This window comes from Camelus bactrianus, chromosome 5, assembly GCF_048773025.1.
Source record: "Camelus bactrianus isolate YW-2024 breed Bactrian camel chromosome 5, ASM4877302v1, whole genome shotgun sequence".
In the NCBI taxonomy this organism is placed as follows: domain Eukaryota; kingdom Metazoa; phylum Chordata; class Mammalia; order Artiodactyla; family Camelidae; genus Camelus; species Camelus bactrianus.
Window position 1 is genome coordinate 81,587,550 of NC_133543.1, and position 19,560 is coordinate 81,607,109.

General features: G+C 38.9%; 1 protein-coding gene across 3 annotated transcripts in view; it reads left to right on the top strand.

Moving 5' to 3' along the window:
• The window catches only part of ANKRD44 (ankyrin repeat domain 44), a 296,495-nt gene that overhangs the window by 259,753 nt on the left and 17,182 nt on the right, over positions 1-19,560 (top strand). For all 3 annotated transcript variants that reach the window (XR_012507147.1, XM_074364224.1, XM_074364225.1), the window contains exons 19-27: positions 1,143-1,230; positions 2,444-2,561; positions 3,836-4,052; positions 7,511-7,598; positions 13,286-13,369; positions 14,390-14,535; positions 15,070-15,152; positions 17,106-17,188; positions 18,248-18,339. Coding sequence is in view for 2 of the 3 variants with exons in the window: in XM_074364224.1 (XP_074220325.1) it covers positions 1,143-1,230; positions 2,444-2,561; positions 3,836-4,052; positions 7,511-7,598; positions 13,286-13,369; positions 14,390-14,535; positions 15,070-15,152; positions 17,106-17,188; positions 18,248-18,339 (999 nt within the window). In the remaining variant the exon portion in view is untranslated. The remainder of the gene's footprint in view (positions 1-1,142; positions 1,231-2,443; positions 2,562-3,835; positions 4,053-7,510; positions 7,599-13,285; positions 13,370-14,389; positions 14,536-15,069; positions 15,153-17,105; positions 17,189-18,247; positions 18,340-19,560) is intronic.

Below are 19,560 nucleotides of genomic sequence, written 5' to 3' on the forward strand. Positions count from 1 at the left end.
CCCATATGAGGTTAATGCCATGTATTTTGTGGTGTTCTCATTGTTCAGAGAGGAGAGAAGGTCACGTTTGGAATTTTAAACATATTTGTTCACATCCTACTCCCTGAGTGGAAAGCCGTGTCTTTTGTAAAGCTGGAGGAAAGTACTTACCATTCCTGGAGGTTTGCTTCTGTGCCCTGTGGCAATGCCGTTTCTAAACGAAGTATCTTGCCTGGTGCTCACAGGGCTAGTCTGTGTGTTCTGCCCCAGCCCATCAAGGCCAACCCAATGTTGGGGCTGCACTTCCTGCCCTCCCAGCCCCCACCCTGGAAGCTGGGAGAGGAGGGCGCCCTAGTCAGAGCTTGGCAGGGAAGAAGCAGAGGCAATGGAGGGTGGGAGGCCACTAGAGAGCTGGAGGCAGAGCAGCGAGGACTCTGATTTGAGGAACTCAGACAGAGGAGTCATCCAGCCACAGGGGGCCCACCTGTGAGTCTCCTGAGAGTACCAGGCAGTCAGCAGTGGAGCTGATGGCTCACGTACGCCTTGCTGGCTTGAGGTTTTGCTTTAAGCCACCACTAGTCAATCAGAACTACTGCTCCAATGTCTACCTCAGAATGTGAAATGACGGGGAAAAGAGGCAAGATCTGTTCCTGGCTCCCGCCCTCCCCTCCTCTGCTCTGCCCTCCCCTCCTCTTCCCTTCTGCCCCTCCCCTCCTTCACCCCCTCCCCTCCCTCCTCCTCCCATCCTATTCCTGCTCCCCTTCCCCTCCCTCCTTGTTCAAAAGGGCTGGAGGCAGGCTGGACACAGGATGATTATTTAGAATTGGGAGACTCTCAGAGGAACAGAAAGGATAACTGGAAAGTGGGGAGAGATGATCAGTCCCATACAAAGAGATAAGAAAGGATGTCCTGTTTAAGGAAAAAAGCCTCTATACAGCAACCAGAAACAATGTCAGGTGAGGACCAATGTGCCCTGATGGGAAGAAAGGGGAAGCCGGGTTGGTAACACAGGCATGGGGTGTGCTGTGCCCAGCAGGTAGCACAGCCTGGAAGCCTGGGGGTGTCTGTCAGCAAAACTGGAACCCACTTGAAGTCCAAATACATTTCACTTGGGAGGGATATGTGTGGTTTGTTAAAGGAATGTCCATCATTTTCTTTTTCAGTAATTAATGGTCACACACTGTGTTTGCGGCTCTTACTAGAAATTGCAGACAACCCGGAAGCGGTTGACGTGAAAGATGCCAAAGGACAGTAAGTGTTCTCACGCTTGGGGTTGGCATTTCAACCACAGCAGGTAACTGGTTAGTTTGTTAGACAGCTCGGAGGGCTGGCTGCTGAAGTCTAGGTTGGGAGTATGTATATTGGGGTGAAATTCATGAATGAAGGTCCTAGAACAATGAGGTGGCTTTGTGCTAGAGTATATATCCAAGAAAAACGTGTGTGTGTGTGTGTGTGTATCCTGATGAGAAGAGCCAACTTTTGATGTCTGTAGCCATGGGCTCTGGCCTTTTAAAAATAGTCCTTCTTTGTTCCTGCTTCTGAAGCTGCTGCAGTCTCATTTTTAAAATTAATAATGAAATAGGCCAGACTGCAAGAAGTTATCACCATCCTGTAAATCTTTCACATTTTTATTCTTCCTGAATTTGTTTTTCCCAACTGTTTCCACCTGTTAGCCCGTTCTCCCACTCAGTCTTCTCGTAGGAATAGGAAATGCAGAGCAATGAAGCACTAGTTATTCACCCCAGATCTAGGAGCCCGTGTCAGAGCCAGAACCAGAGCTCACCTCCTGGGTCCCAGCACTCGGTTCCTTCCTCTGCACTCATCCAGCTTTTCTTTAAGGCAGTGAAGCTTTATTCCAATGAAATGCTGAACGAAAGTCCCACATAGAAAACTATGGGAGCAGAGCTGTTCTGATAGAAGCAAGAGGGTCGCCTGCCACCTACATACACACACTCTCCACTCAATTGATATTTGGTAAATGCTACATGGTTTTTAAAATGATAGAATTTATAGGGGAGGGTGTAGCTTAATGGTAGAGCACATGCTAGGAATGCATGAGGTTCTGGATTCAATCCCTAGTACCTCTATTAAAATTCGTAAGTAAATAAATAAACTTAACTACCGCCCCCCTCAAACAAACAGAAAATAAATAAAATACTTTTTTAGTGATGGGATTCAAATGAACATTTGAGGAGGAACCTTCCTCTACCCAACTCGTATTGATCATTCCACTGACATCCTTCCACTTGGCCGTTAGAGACCAGAGGCAGATCGCCTGTTCCAAGTAGCAGATAGCAAACTGGGGACTCAGAAAATATTAAGCAATTGTCAAGAAGACAGAGAGACAGAGAGACTGAGAGAGAGAGACAAAGAGACAGAAACACAGAGAGGGAGATCCTCCCACTGGAAGTGATAAGTATTTTTTTAATCTTTTTTTTAAAGGCTAATTTCTCTCTTTCCCTAGAACCCCGCTGATGCTTGCAGTAGCATATGGACACATTGATGCCGTTTCATTGTTACTTGAAAAGGAAGCAAATGTAGATGCTGTTGACATCATGGGCTGCACAGCTTTACACAGAGGGGTGTGTATATTCTCCCTCAGCTTTAGTCGAGCAATTCTGTAGTGAGCTTGTTTCTTCTTTTTCTTCCCCATAGGAATTTTTAGTAAGAAGATTGTTTCCTAAGATAACCAATTAACCTCAATCAGCCAAAAAGAAATTACAAAATCTTTTGCGAAGGTAAAAATAATGGCAGGTACTCTTAGGTCCTGCTCTTGAGATGTCATGTTTCGTTGTGATAATAGATACATGAACACCTACTGTTGGTAGAATTGGTTCTGCTTTCTGATTACATACACATCATAGGAAACTTACAAAATATTTTTTTAAGGACAACTGAGAAAATCACAATCACTTGTCATCCCCCCTCCTGGAGATAACCTTTTTGGTGTATATATCACCAATCTTTTTTTCTATAAGTAGATTCATTTTAAATTTTAAAAAGAGAGAATACTGAAGATGCTATTTGGAACCTGCCTTTTTTTCTCATGGTATATCAGTTACCTTTTTCCATATCACTAAATATTTTTCTGTCCTATCATTTTTAATCCTCCATTGTGTGCAGGTGTCATAATTTATCCCAATGATTACCTAGTTTTGAGTAGCCATGCTGTTTTTAATCGTTCTTTATGACAAATGTAGGCCCGTTCCGCACCTGAAATATGTCTCCTGGTGAAATATGTGGATAATTCTTCATACACATCTGTTAAACTGGTTTTTTTTTTTAGTATATCAGATAATCTAAATGAAACAAAAGCAGAAATCAGTGAATTGCTCCTTAAAGATGGTGCTGACCACCATGACCAATGAAAAGAGGAGCAGCTCTCAGTGGTTAATGTCATAATCATGGATCTGATTTCTTGCGTACTTCCTGCGAGCCATGCAGCAGGCTGGGAACCTTTGAACTCATTATTAGTCTTCCCATTTACAGATGGATAAAGTGAGGCAGAAAGAGGCACATTGACTTGTCCAGGTTTTATAAGGGGGAGCCAGAATTCATCTCACATCTTCCTGATTCTAAAGCTGATGGTTTCTACTGTATCATGATACCTTTCATGGTTATGCTGGAGAGTCAAGAAATGCTTCTGAAGTGCTGGTGCTCACACAGACCTTTCTGTTATGAATCTTTCTTGGGTTGTCCTGCCTCTCTTCCCTGAAGTAGAAATAGAGTCTGTTTCCTGAAGACCCAGGCGGACATCCACTTACTCTGAGCCCAGCCTCTCTCAGCCACCCCTTTTGCTTCCTGAGTCTTCTGCCCTTCTGAGGTTTGTCTTGTGTTTTTGATTGCGACATATCAGATTATGACGGGACACGAGGAGTGTGTGCAAATGCTGCTGGAACAAGAAGTGTCGATTCTCTGTAAAGATTCCAGAGGGAGGACACCTTTGCACTATGCGGCTGCTCGTGGCCATGCCACGTGGCTGAGCGAGCTGCTCCAGATGGCGCTTTCCGAGGAAGACTGTTCTTTCAAAGATAACCAAGGCTACACGCCACTGCACTGGGCTTGTTACAATGGTGAGTTCTTGTCATTCCGCTGATTCCAGTAGACATCCTACCGCAATACCACTGTGATCTCAAAGGAGGTGAGAGCATAGTGTCAAGCTATAAACCATGGTTTCCAATCTTTCTGTATCCAAGATACCTTTTTTTTTTTTTTTAATATTTTCCCCTCCATGGCTACCATGATGCCTTAGTGGAGTAAAAATTCAATTTTCCTCTTTTTGTTAATCAGTTACATATTACTCCTATTCAGAACTTCTGGTGAACTGAAATAACCAGTCCTAATCAGGGTTTCTTATCTTTATGAGATAACCAGGGATCCTACAAGGAATTAAAATAATATAGCTAAAAACAAACAAACATAAAATGATGTAATAATCTGTCACAATTGACTACTGGTAGATGCATGGTTTACTTTTCAGCATTTCCTTTTTATGTCTCATATTCCCCATTTATTTAGTTACACTTGGTATTTAGGAGATTTAAAAATTTGTGTTTCATTTATTTGAGTAGAAAAGAAAATGCATGCTAATTGTTACATTTCAAAAATACTGAAGCATCTGAAGTAAAATTAAGTCTCCATTTCTAAACTCACTTTCTCATGTAATGTGGTGTGTATCTTTCATAATTTTCCCTCAAGAATATAAATAAATACAGATGTATGTGCATCTATTTTTTAGAACTAGAATCATATAACAAATATCATTCTATAACTTTTTTTGTTTGTGTGTATTTTACATTCTATTGCAGATATTGGTACAAGTCAATATATGTCAATATACATTGATTTTTTTAGTAGTTGTATATTTTATAGTAGATAGATGGATAAATAGATATAAATGTGTGAGTATGAGTGTGTATACCAGATTTTATTTATTCAACCAGATCCCAGTTGGTGAACATTCAGATTGTTTTCAGATTTTTTCCTATTACAAACAGTGCTGCAGTGTGTGTGTGTTCATATTATGGTACCTTAAATTCTGTCAGATAAATTTCCAGAAGTGAAATAATTGATAAGAGGGCATGTATCTTTTTTAACTTAAATGAATTATACCATAACACTTTAGTATATCATAATTTGTTACTCCATTAAACATGAATATAGAACTTACTATTTTTCCCAAACTTTTACCAGCCCAAGATGATATGATCTTTTTAATTGTTGTCAACTTGAAGGGCAAAAAAAGGGTATTTAATTGTTCTCATTTGTGTTTCCCTGTCTAATAGCATATTGACTTATGTATTTGCATTTCCTCTTCTGGAAATTACCTTTTCCATCTCTTGCTCATTTTCCCCCTATTCGGTTATCTTTTCTTCTACGTTTGTAAGAGCACCTTGTCTCAGAGACATGAATCCTCTGTGTGTTATGTGTGTTGCAAATGTTTGCTCTCAGTCTACCATTTGTCTTTGCTCTTTGTTGGTAATGTCTTTTTCCATGCAGAGTTTTGAACTTTCATATAGTTGAATCTGTCAGATTTTTCTTTAATGATACAGAGGTTTCCAGTCTTGCTTAAGAAGGTCTCCCACCCCTAAGCTTACATGGATATTTTCTGATATATTTCTTACTCTGCTTCTGTTGTTTTATTTTTTTCATTTTCTTCTATTAAAATTTTCACTCAGAAACTATGATTATTAGGTCCACAGAGGTTTTATTGTCCTCTATTTCAGTTCAAGAACTTTCATTATGTTTTTACTATATTCCTCCTTTTTCATTAGTTCTGATCTCAATAAGAGTCAGATTTTCTGCTTGTTCAACTTGGTTTTGTTCCCTCTCTGCCATTGGAAGGTTGTAATTTTTTTAATTTAATTTACATACTAATGGGTAAGGACTCCCTAACCCTCATCTGAGTTAAGCTGTGAGATCTGTCTGACACTGGAAAACCTACAGAAAGGGGAGGATGCAGTATGAGTGTTATAATGGCAGGTAACAAACCTGCCACAGACCACAATTTCTCCCCTAGAGCTGGGTGGGGGTGAGGATGGCAGATCTCTCTGTTCTTTGGCCTCTCTGGTTACAAGCAGGGGAGGGGAGCAGTCCTCTCCTAAACAATTCAGCCTTTCAGTGCAATCTTCCAGGTCCAAGGTTCAAGCTCCCCTCCTCCAAGAATCCCCTTCACTGAGCCTTTGAGTACTGAAAGTCATTCAAGGATCCGCAGTCCTGCCTACATAGACCTTTAGATTGGGATTCATGTAGTCTCCAAGAAATGGTTCATGTAGGTGCTTCCCTAAGCTAGGTCCTTTGTGGAAATTTGTACTAACAGAGGGGTTGAACTGTCTGGGACTATTTGAGTGACAGTTGGATATAGTTGGAAAGCTAAACAGTATAATTTACGTGAAGTTAGGGAGTTTTTATATTCATTATTTATATGCTTCTCAATCCTCCTAAAAGCAATTTCACTTTTTCTCTTTATAGGCACAAGAAAGGTTTGATTTTATATTAATACTTAAAGTTGTCCAATCTACATCATTGTTAGGTAGATCATAAGAAAATTCTAGGGGGAGGGTATAGCTCATTGATAGAGTGCATGCTTAGCATGCACGAGGTCCTGGTTTCAATCCCCAGAACCTCCATTACAAAAAAAAAAAAAAACAAACCTAATTACCTCTCCACCACACCCCCCCAAAAAATGAGACCTCTAATTTAGCACTGAAGTCAGCCAAGAAGAGGTTCCAAGACTGTATTCCAAAGCGGAACAGCTTTACCTTCTTGCCTTAATTGTACATCACTTCACAAACTTCATTTAGGTCCTTTGTCAAGTGAAGTTCTCATCCTCCTGTGACATCACTAGGGCAGTTGTTCCTACTCTGATTTTTTATATGTAGGAAGCTGACGCTCACAGATCACATAACAAATAAGCTGACAGAGCTGGGGCCTTACTTCACTTAAATTCAATTGATTTGAAAACTGCCTGTCATTTTGTTGAAAATAATCTATTCATCTATTTATTTTAAAGGTACTTATTGAGTGCATACTATTTTGGTGTATTTTAAGCCCTGTGTAGTGTTTTACAGTCAAAGCCCTTTCACACATTTTATCTCAAATGCTATTTTCTATCACTCACATCTTCCCTTCCACCGGGTGTATAATTGTAAGTGAACTACTCACGTGGGCGACAGGGAAATTTTCTGTTGTAAATATGGGCAAACTGATCCATACCTGTGTCAGGCATCTATCTGCCAAGAGCTGAGTGTAACATAGAATCTATTCTGCTTACAAATTAGGTCTCTTCTCTCTTTCTCTCCACCAGACCATATGGCTTTCACTGTTTTATTTATTCATTATGTTTCAGAACACATGTGAGCATAGTTAAGAACATTTTGGCATTTTGTGAATTTTATTCCATGGAGAATGAACAATTCAGCCAAATCAGAATAGTTCATAGGCCAGAATTCAATACTTAATCAGAAAAATAGATTGTATTGAACAAAGTTGCTTTCTTGGAAACTCCCTAAACTCTTCCAATTCCTTGCAGGTAATGAAAACTGTATAGAAGTACTTTTGGAGCAAAAATGTTTTCGAAAATTTGTTGGTAATCCCTTCACTCCCCTGCACTGTGCAATGTAAGTAGAAATGCTGGAAGTTACTGGTGTTGCTTTAATTCTTTTAACTACACTTAAAGAAATTGTCTTTGGAGAAAGGAAAAAGCTTTTAGATTACAGATAAGACCAATATACTCCATTTTGCTGCCAAAGGCAAATAGGTTTGATAACAAAGTGCAGTCTCTAATGTTAATGATTATCCAGGAGCTTTTAGTGGAGTCCGATGGTTCCAAGGTGGCTCACAGACCACCTTAGGAAACTGTGTAAAGGGTGGACTGAAAAACAGGTTACACCCCATGTGAAGAGCTCTTCAGATGCACCGCACATCTGTCTGCCGAGTTCTGAGAATAAACTAGGGTTAACGACAATATGCCTGTAATGCCTGTGGACTTTAGAAAGACCTTCTATGCCAGGAAGACTTTTCATACATGGTAACTCTCCGTTCTTCATAGTGTTGTAAATTCTTTTTTGATAAATGTAATTTTTGCTCCAGTCTCATAATGTGAACTATTATTCAGAGAATCCAGTGACTTTAAGACAGACTTCCATGGCCACCTTGGAAGAACAGGTCACCTGGGGCCTGTGTTTCCCTGGGAGGTCCATGTTCACCTGGGCAACGATGAACAGCCTAGGGGCCCAAGACTTGGGAGTGCTTTGTCTTTACATTGTCTCTGGGCTTCACATGAAGCTGGGTCATTTGATTTGAAAGATATTGGAGGTATAAAGTGGGTCAGTAAATAAGCAATAAGAGATTATGAGTAGGAGTGATTTTAAATCTGAAGAAACATGTCTTTTTCACTTTGGTATCCCCAAAACACCTAACATGATGTAAGTGGTATGCAGTGAACTCCTTCCTGGAAGTAGAGGGGCTGAAGAAATGCTAGGGGTAACAGAGTGTGTGCCATTAGAACTGTTCAAGTTATTAAAGAAGGCAACTGAAGTGATGCAAACTTTATTTTACACTTCATAAGGCAGGCATTCTCCACTCTCAAGAGTTCAGAGAGCTGCAAAGTGGGACAGGAGGCAGGAAGCTTTTACAGGATAAAGAGTAGGGAACAAGGAAGAGCAGGAATGAAAATATCTGATTGGCTGGGGTTACATATCTGGCTTTAGGTGAAGTATCATAGGAAAAGGTAATCACCCATGTAACTTGGATTGGTTACCCGGATGATCTGACCTCTAGGCAGATGGAACATTTACAAGAACATGAAAACTACAAGTTAAGTTTTGTTTTGCTGACATGGTTTCCCAGGATCAGTGGCACCTGGCCTACTGAGGAAAGAGATTTGAGCAAAGATAGTGTTGTAAGTTATTCTCAATTACCATTGCCTTTTTGGGTTCCGGTATATATTTCACAGGGAACAATGTCCAGATTCATCATTCCAGTTGGAGGAAGACCATTTGTTGGCTGGCTGATAGCTATGTATGCTCACCTAAAGCCCTTGAGAGAACGCAATAGGCAGGGAGATGATTATTATTAATAATAGTAAACATATTCCTAAGGTTTTCAAAGCAGTCCTGAACTAGGGTCCCCATGAACCAAACCAGCTAGAATCAAATAAGTCAAGATATGATCCCAAAGGTGAACATACTTCTTTAAGCCAGTTGGTCTGTATATGTATTTTTTGTAACTCTGTCTCCATTTCCTCAGAATTATTCATTCAGTGAGTGTGTTCCAGAGAAACTGAGGCATTAGCAATCAGGGGAAAGTTTGTGACGGGCACAACTACAGGTCATCAGCATCGCAGCAAATTCCACAGGTTAGAGATTAGATTACCCCCCTTTGCAATGGCCTGACATATGTGAACAATGACATCTTTCCAGGCAAGGGAAAGGCAAAAGGTGGACAAAAAAGTCATAAAGACCTCCATGGTGTAACAATTAGGAAAAGGATGGCCAGAGAGGGAAAGAGAAATGGAAAGAAATGTTCTTGATCCAACATCTTTGGAGTAAGCAGTCTACTTTAATGTCAGCTACTTCTGGTCATTTTGATTTTGAGGTCTCTGGCATTTGCACAGGACTAGACATTAGGTGGAGCCGTCTCTAGTGGTGAAATACGCACTCAAGATTCAACAGTAATTTAGTAGCGATGTCGGTGTTCCCAAGTATTCAATAGGGTCCTTTCCATGAATCTCACTTTTGCAAAAGCATCTGAGTAAACAATAACTGTCTACAAATCACAAAAGACTTTAAAATGCCTATGATTAAAGATCTGATAAGAGTTCGTTATAATGGAATTGACAGGAAAATTTGGTTATTCCTGTCACGTACAACATTTAACTGGGATAACTGGATAACTGGAATTATGACTGATAACGTTATACCAGGGCATCGCAGATTTTTTAGGAATCTTATACAATTGCTACAACACTTATATAAACATAACCTAAAAAGGTTAAACATCACTTCTTATTTGGCAATGCTTCCTATGTAATTTAACATGTCAAATAAGCCTAATTAGTTCAACATTCCTCTTTTTATGAGGAAAAAGAACAAATCTTTTGAGATGTTCCAGGGGCCCGGTGGAAAAATCGCAAAGTTGAATAAAGTTCAGGACTTTATTTAGAATTTGATTTGGGGGAAGTTTGTCAAAATATCAAAAGATTTTAAAACATTTGATCAGATAGAATCATAGGTCACTGTGAAACAATGCTTAGTTATCCATTTAACCGAAATGACAAAGACTGCAAAGGCAAATACAGAACATTACATAGTCATTATAAAACAAAAACAAAGAAACAAACAAGAAAAAGCCCTTAGTTCTTTTAGTATTGAGAAGACTGGTTTTTCTTAAGTAAGCAAAAACCTGATGAAGACAGTGTGAAGCCCAGTAAATTATTTTTGGTGAAACACCAAATCTTTGCTTTCCAGACAGATTACTTAAAAGGTAAAGAAAAACCTTTGTTTACAATTTCTTATTAAGAGCAGATGAATAATCTTAAGACAGAGAGAGAAAACTAAATTCTAATTTTGCACTACTGTATTTTGATATTAAAACTCATTTTTAAAAAATTTAAATAAATCCATTCCAATCTTAGCCAGCTTGACCACACGTAAAATTCCTCTTCCAAGATGCCTATTCCACAAATCTTCTACAGCTTTCTTACATCCATTCAGATTTTGTCCTGTTTTTCCCCCTCTTTCTCATTCTAGAATAACCAGTCATTTTACTTTAGGACAAAATTGCTTTTTCTTTTTCCTTACCAAAACAAAATAAAATGAACAAACAATAAGTCCTTCATACATTTCCTTATCCAAAAAAAAGCGAACTACTTTTCTTGCCTACTTTTCATAAACAGTTGTTTTCTTTCAACCTTATTATTTCTAGGTAGTTTTAATTGATTGAAATTATTAGCCCTTAGAATCCTTCGTTCTAAATCTTAAAACTAAGAAATAAGCAATTGTGGGCTGTGTTACACTAGCACTCTGTGGTTTGACAAATTTATAAATACATTTCATAGTTTTTAGAAGTATATTTTTCCTCATAGTAAATTTTCAGCATGACACAAAACATGTTTACTAATAGAGCTAAAGATTTTTAGTTCCTCTGTGAAAGGAAGCCAAAAGTGAATAAAGTTATGTTGAGTAATTAAGTTTCAGTATTTTATCTTATTTGGAAATGATCTAGATAGTCAATGAATATCTATCATTTATCTATTATCTCAGTGTAGCTTTACAGTTTCAAGTTACCAAAAACATTTTGGGAAACTATTTTATGAAAGTAGACATACCATAAAGCATACTTGTTGAAAAGTTCATTTATAAACTTTTATCTTACTTATGTCTATTTAATTTGCTGTTCTTAACAACTATGTTTAGATTACTCATGAAAATTTTATGAGACATTAAACAGCTAACCATCATCTTAAGTTGTTTTTCTTGGTGACAAATTCTGTAACGGAGATAACATGAGCTAATCTGACTTTTAGTAAACCTAGGTCGAATAAAAGTTGTATGTCTGCCTTTTCTTTTAATGCTGGTAACTCTGATGACATGCCTGTTTTAATTAAACCAAGAATTTGAATAAAACCTGGGACCATCTTTTTTCCAGTGTCCCTCTTTATTGTAAATGAGACGCCAATTTCTGGGCCAGTGTTTTAATGACTGTGCAACACGGGAGGCCCGGGTATTGTTTTAGGTTTTCGGTTTTGGCCTTGGAGCTGTTGCAGTCTTTGAGAAGACTTTTGCTTATGGTCTTGAGGCCTCTTCAGAATGGAAAGGCAGTTCAGGTAGAGGATTACAGCCCATGAGTACTCAGGTGAAGGAGGACAGAGGGGAGTAGGGGTCACAGCCCTCTTACAGTCTTTTGTTTTAGGTACCTCTGTATCTTTAATTTTTTATTAGCCTTTTGCAATGAATCTTTCAATTAGGCTTTTTATGGAAACTTGAAGCCTTTGAGGGGCTGTGCATACCAATTAAAATAGGTATCCCACTCTGGTGATTTGGGAACGCTTGCTTTCAGGTACACTTCTTGAATGAATGATCTTGTCTAATTAGAACATTCCCCGTAATGGCCATTATAATTCTGGATTGTCTTAGTAAGATTTTGCTATTTTAGTAAATATCTCTAGCATCCAGGACCACATATAAAATAAACAGCTGTGCCAGAAGGTAGAAAGCTCAATTGTTTGAAACTTGAGGGTCCTATCTCTTTAGCTAAGCCTGAGCTTCTTGGAGCCAAATTGTTCCTTAGGAGATGTGCTTCTGGGCTGGGGGTTTTGTGGTGTTTTACAGTGCACCTCGTGGCACGGAAATTTTCTTGAGGTTGTTGGGTGACCTAGTGTCAATCTAAACCACTCCATGACCAACTTATCCTAACACAGGAGTCTTAGATGTAGGTGCAAGCACTCTAACAGCTTTTAGGTGCTCAATCCATGCCTGCCAATTTTGCAGCTTTGGTTTCTGAGATTCTCATTAACAATAAATCTCTCGCTCTTTTCACAAGAAGATTTCTTTATAGTGGCAGGTGCCCTAATGGCTTTTAATGGTCCGACTTATGCCCACTTAGACTTTGATATGCCACTGGTCAAAATGGTCTGAATCTCTTGTCTTAATTTATTGCCCCAAGTCCCCCAGTGGTTTCTGCTGTGGACTTACCTCAAGGTCCATGTTAGTCCTTTGGCTGCTGCCACCTGCTCTGGATTCCTAAAATAACTGTCCCAGAATGTTGCCAGGATCCCAGAACTTTCTGGGAACTTTAATGAAACCCCTTTCTTTAAAAATGTTTGGGTAAAGTTTGTTTGAATTGGGGAGCTGCACACGAGGGAACAGAGCTGAAATCCAAGAGTGATTTACAGATGGATCCTTGGTAATGATGAGAGGAACAATGAACTCAAAGGGTTCAGAAGGTGCCTTGCCGTGTGTCTTATTCTGCCAGTGGTTTGTAGTCATCCTCATTGCCAAAAGTGTTGAAATGATTAAAGAAGACAACTTAGGTGATGCAAAGTTTACTTAACACTCCATAAAGCAAGTGGCCCTCAGAACTCTTGAGAGTGGAGACTGCCCACTTCATGAGGTGTTAGATAAAGTTTATTTGTATGCCCTAAATTGTCTTCTCTAATCATAAATTAAACACAGACCAGATATTTGCATCAGATTGTTTTAATGTATCTGATTGTTATACAGTGCTTAGGAAGATGGGGTAAGGAGGGGATATATAATTTTTTAGACAGCAAGATTTTAAAATTTGAAATATATTTTCATTTTAGAATAAATGATCATGAGAATTGTGCATCACTGCTACTTGGGGCCATAGATTCCAGTATTGTTGATTGTAGAGATGACAAAGGCAGGTAAGTGATCCTAAGATGGCATGCCTCTTGTCCTGATGAATCTTAGCCTCTGCTTTGTGATTGTAGAGTAGCCAGATATCTATGTTTTGTGTAATTGAGAAAGTAATATATAAGCACAGTTTAAAAAAATTAAGTACAATAAAGGGTATATAATTAAAAGAAATTACCCTCTTAGCCCAGGAGCCCCCACTGAGAAAGCCATATTAAACTGTTTTTCCCCAATTTTTATATTCTCCCAAATATTTTCTATACATACCTATAAAAATATATAAAATATATATGCTTATGTTCCTATCATGCAAGTAAGAATGTTCTATAGAAATGCTCCACTTTCAGTATATCCCAGAGATCTTTCCATATCAGAACATATAGATTCATCATATTCTTTTTAAAGCTTGATATTATTCCATTAACTGGATACATTATAATTTAACTAGCCTGCCCTCCTTTGAAGAATAGTTAGGTTGTTTCAGTATTGTGGTATTTTAGAGAGCTGTACAGTGAACGGTCTAATACATGTGTCTGTTCATATGAGCAAGTGTATCTGGGAGATGAAGTCCTAGAAGTAGAATTTCTTGATTAAAACATCGTAGTGTCAAATTTTGATAAATAATGTCAGATTGTCCTCCCAAAGAAATCAACTATTCATACTAGATAATGTAGGCGTTTTAAAATAGCCAATTATCTACAAATTTAAGGCTTACTTAATTTTAAAAGTATCTTTCACAAAGATGAGAGAGAAATCATTGGAACTCAAGATTAAAGGGTCAGTGAAGATGCTAATTTTATTGTCAGCGTCACTACCTACACCCCACCCCCCCAAATCTAGGGGGTGCCATTCACATAGCTGACACTTCAGTGTCCACCCTGCATGGCCTTTGAGGGAACCTGATCACTATCTCTGTAAACTAAGTCTCGAATCCCTAAGATGACACCATGCATATGTTTCTCAGGCATTTATAGAAAAAGAGTGTGTTACGTTTACAGGAAGTTAAAATCATGCTTGTTTTGTATCATTAGGACACCACTTCATGCAGCTGCATTTGCTGATCACGTGGAGTGCTTGCAGCTTCTGCTGAGACACAATGCTCAAGTGAATGCAGCAGACAATGCAGGGAAAACAGCACTGATGATGGCTGCTGAGAACGGGCAGGCCGGCGCTGTGGGTATGTGCTGGACTTGTGGACCCTGAGTTTATGCCTATCCCGAACCAAAGGGACGTAAAACTGGCCAGCCTCTTGGTGTATACATATGATGAAAGACCAACATTTTATTTAAGCCACCCGATCTACTTGCTAATCATCTTCAGTCCCCTGCTACTTAATTACTGGTAGACCTTGTCAAAGTGAACCAACCTTCTGCAGTGAAATCTCTCATCATGTAGCCTCCAAACAGAACAACAGAATCACTTTACCTGGAAATAACAAAACTGTAAAGACAATTGAAATTAATGCCTGTAGACCTTGGATTTGGATAGAACAACAATGGGAATAAGTGGCTCCTTTTTTCTTAAAAAATATTAAATATGATAATGTGAGCTGTACAAATTTAAAATGTGAAAGATTCATATCACATGGTCTAAAGAGAAACCAGAGTATAGCTGTAGAAATTTAAGTGTGTTATTGTTTTGGTAGTAACTTCTTCAAAAGGCATGTAATTAGCATGTAGACTAAGTAACTTTCCTTTGACTTTTTCTGCAGATATTTTGGTGAACAGTGCCCAGGCTGACCTGACTGTAAAGGATAAGGACTTGAACACACCCTTACATTTGGCTAGTAGTAAAGTATGTAGTTAAATTTGAAACACTGTTGCTTAGTATAATAATAATGATAATAATAATAATACTTAAATCTATCTACCTTGTAAGTGTGTATCATGGCTCTTAATTAACACGTACGATTTCCTGGGATGTTATCACTCTCAGTGGGATGGAAGGGGGTAAGCAAAGGGCTGACCCGTGCGGGGGTTGATGAGGTATGCCTTTTGTGGCATCAGCCACTTGCATTCTTGCCAGTCTGTGTTGATGTGACCACTGTATCTGTCTTCATGGTGGTGGTACCCCATTTTGGCATTAAACACAGGTTAGGACCTTAGTTACAGGGCTTCTAAAATACACGCAGTCCCACATGTTTTCATTTTATTCCACTTGAAGACATTGTAATAACACAGCCAAGGAACTCTCCATACTCTCCTATGAAACAAATAAATGTGTTCGTGTGCATTTCTGTTCTCTCCCACTTCTTTTCAGTATAAAGAATGTGTTGGTTTGGGGTATTTTTTTTTTTAAATAGCGTTGTGTTCACATATAGCTCAAGGTTCCTGCTTCTGTAAAAGATAGTTGAGAACCTGCTTTTGCTACTGAACCATATATTGTAAGTATCTTTCTTTTGGACATCACATCTTGCAGTATTGTGGAAGGTGTGTGGTTTTCTGCCTTAGGGCTGTGCCGTCCTTTATTTACCCCAAACCCTATTGTTAGACATTTACTTGTTTTCAGATATGTGCTACTATAAATAATGCCAATTGTAGATATAATCATCTAAATAAATTCCTAAATGTGAAATTACTGAGTCTAAGGCTAAGAACATTTTTAAGGCCAAATTGCCCTGTAATAAGGTCACAGCCATTTACACTCCATCAGCAGTGCGTCAGAATTAAAACTCCATGGATACTTCTAAAATTATATGTAGGTGTCTCCCTTGTAAAGCGTCCTAATACGATACCAGTTGCCACCAGTGATGGTGGTTTGTTTCCTTATAGTTCCAGTATTAACGGTGTTATCTGTACTCAGTGGCACCAGAAGTCTGAGCTATTCCATTCATTGGTTTTGCATCTTCTTACTTCGTGCTCTGAGAAGCCCATAGAAACCACAGAAAGTACTCAGGTGTATGAAGTTCATTTCAATGTACAGTTTTTCTCGTGACTATAAGTGCAGCGCTTTACAAGCTTTATTGTGTAAACAAATCCCCTGAGGATCTGGTTCAAATGCAGATTCTGACTTAGTAAGTCTGGAGTGGAGTCTGAGGGTCAGCATTTCTACCTCCCAGGTGATGCTGACGCTGCCAGAGTGTGGGCCACATATTGGGTATCAGGGGTTTAGGGAGCGTGACCGCTTAACGTGGCACCAGCCTGAAAGCGTGAACGGGTCTCTGACTTATTGGTTGATTTTTTAAAATACTATCAACCATCATTAGATACAGAAATACATTCCCCTGGATGAGGAAGAAAAGAATGACCTTTGCTGAAAGATTCTCTTCACAGTAGAAGGCAGCGAGTGTCAATGAATGATACGGACAGTAGGTACAATGGGAATTCCAAGGATAGATGGGGGCACTGAGGTGGTGTTTGAAGGCTTGAGGAAGGAGACGGCACTTGACTTGTGTTTAAAAAGCAAAGTTGAAGGATTTAAAGGACAGTCCTAACTCTACTTTCTGTTTATCAGCTGACCTAACTGAACTGGTGTCTACTTCAGCTCTCTGGACATTAATTCTAAAAGTTATCGTAGAAATAATAACATTTTAGATCAGTTTTATATGAATCAAGTCCTAATAGGCCTTATTGAGAATCCTTGAAGATCTAGGACTCTTTAACTATTTGCTTTTAGAAAAAAAAATTACTCCGAAAATAGCCTTATAAAATGTTGTTAGGCAGGACATTCATTTTAAATTTAAAGCGTAATAAAGTGTGTCTGTGTCTCTGTCTCATGTTTCTTATCTTTTTTTTTTTCCTTCATTAGGGTCATGAAAAATGTGCCTTGTTAATACTTGACAAGATACAAGATGAGAGCCTTATTAATGCAAAAAACAATGCACTGCAGACGTAAGTGTGACTACTGAAGTTTGACCAAGTCCCAGATTCCTAGTTGTTTATTCAAGAAATAATAAGAATTTGCTGTTTGCCAGGCTAGAGCCGGGAAACACGGTGGTGAGAGACACAGACCTGGTTTCTTTTTCCTAAAGTTTACGGTCCTGTATCTGCAACGTTGAGAAAGGCAGACATTTTTAGTTAGGACCTATCTTTCGGTATGCCTTCATGGAGTTTTGTGAGGTCTGTGTTTTTCTGTCCTGATATTTCTATGGTAATATTATGAATTTAGTGGACTATTAGAAAATCTTATGAGCTGCCATGTTTGGGGAAACTATTTGTATAAATGTGTTAGCATTATGTATTCTTAGTAGAAAATGAGTTTTATAAATCAGGTTCCCAGAATACATTTGAAGCATTTCTAAGCTATTTGTCTTAATTATATTTTAATATAATTCAGTGTAATCCTTAGAGTGAAAGACCTAAAAGCTGCTTCATTTTCCATTTTAGGAAATTACCTATGCATTTGTTTTAAGGGCAAAGGATATTTGTTTTTTGTTTTTTTTTTTCTTAAGCAGCATATAGCAGAGTATACTGGGCTTAACATTATTCTTTAAGGTATTCTAAATTCAGTAAAATACCATTTAGTGCAGTTAGTAAAAACTGGAGGTTTAAGATTATATATAGGGGTGATATTAATACCAGCCATATTGGTGAACTGTGCAAAACAGTGATTCAGATGCTGGAGCAGAAAGCAACGGGTAAGGAACCTTCTAGAAAACACAGAGCTTGAGTTCTCCCTCTGACTTCCTATGAACTGTCACTGAGGTGGTTTGAAGTACAGAGAATTTGTAATATCTGTAGAGAAATCTGGGCCAACGGGGAAGAAGAGTTAGATCATTAACACCTGGAAGAGGTCTGGTGAACAAATATCTTTTTTTAAAAAGGTAAAAATATTCATGGACTATTTATACATTGTAAGTACTTTCTTCCTTTTAGCCACGCAGACTACCCAAAATGGCACATTCTCACACAAATACGTATCACAGTTGACACTCAGTGTTCTTTCTTCAGGCCCCTCCACGTTGCCGCGCGCAATGGCTTAAAGGTGGTGGTCGAGGAGCTGCTGGCCAAAGGGGCTTGTGTGCTTGCTGTAGATGAAAATGGTAAGTGGAAAAAGTAAACAGTGACTGCAGGTACCATCCACATGCTGTGAAGCCAGAGGAAAATGAGAGAGACAGGAGCTAGTTAAAAAGGCAGTAAGAACTCTCTCCCCCTTGGAAGTTCCCTGTGTGTGAGCAATCAAACAAGGGTGATTTGTCCTGTCTGTCTTTGTAAAACACATAGTCTACCTGCAGCCCCCCACCCCAGTGCCTTCCATTTGCATGTAATGTCAGCAGCTGGTCTCCAACTCCTCAGCGTGGTGGTTAAAATGTTTTAGACGCACTGAACAACTTCCACCTTGGCATCCGGACCTTCCAACTGCAGATGCTGAAGAGTTAGAGAGCACACATGTCATTCGTGCATGCTCATGGGCTCAAATTAAAATAAATTCTTTTATTTCAGTTCATTCTGAGATCAAAACTGTTATTATCATTATATTTTAAAGAACAGAACTCATATTTCCAATATGGATATTTGGGGAACATGAGTAAAAATTTTAAATTAACGTCTAGCCTTGAAAGCTCCTCCTGATCTATATATCACAGTCCTTTTCTAAATGAACTAACTCTTAACAGAAACTTTCTACTCTGCTTCCTAAGAAACTTTGAAAGCTAATGAATGAATAGTAAAATTGTATTAAACTCCCATGCTTTTTAACCTTGGGGAGCAAAAGAGGAACTTCTGGATATTGAGGAATTAAGAATTTTTTTGAATGTGGCATTAATTGTGGCATTTAATTAAGGTATTATAAAATGTATTAACATAACTCAATTAACTGCTTATTACAGGTATTGGAATTAGCAGCTCATCCCTATTTCTCAGAAGTAAGCAGCTATATGACATCCTTAGCTAACTCCTATTAGTTTTGGTTTTGCAGCCCCATTCATCCTAGCATGTACCCCGCTCTGTCCCCAACCTGACTCATGTAGGAGGTGCAGAAAGTTCTCTTTTACTCCATCTCCTTGGTCTTCCCACCTCACCTTCCGTCACCTTCTTATCACCACTATTTTTATACCTTAGGGTGGGTGTGCAGAGGCCCACAGTTTTTCTCCAAAATGACCAGAGACCAGAGTAATTAGCTTTGCCTTTCTCCGGTATCTCAGCCTGCTGTACCTGAGGTTTGTCCAGCCCATAGAAACCTTTGTTGGAATAAGAGCCCTGGGCCAGTAGAATTGCAGCCTGTGTCAGCTTAGCTGCACCGCAAAGGCCTGGGAACGTTTGGG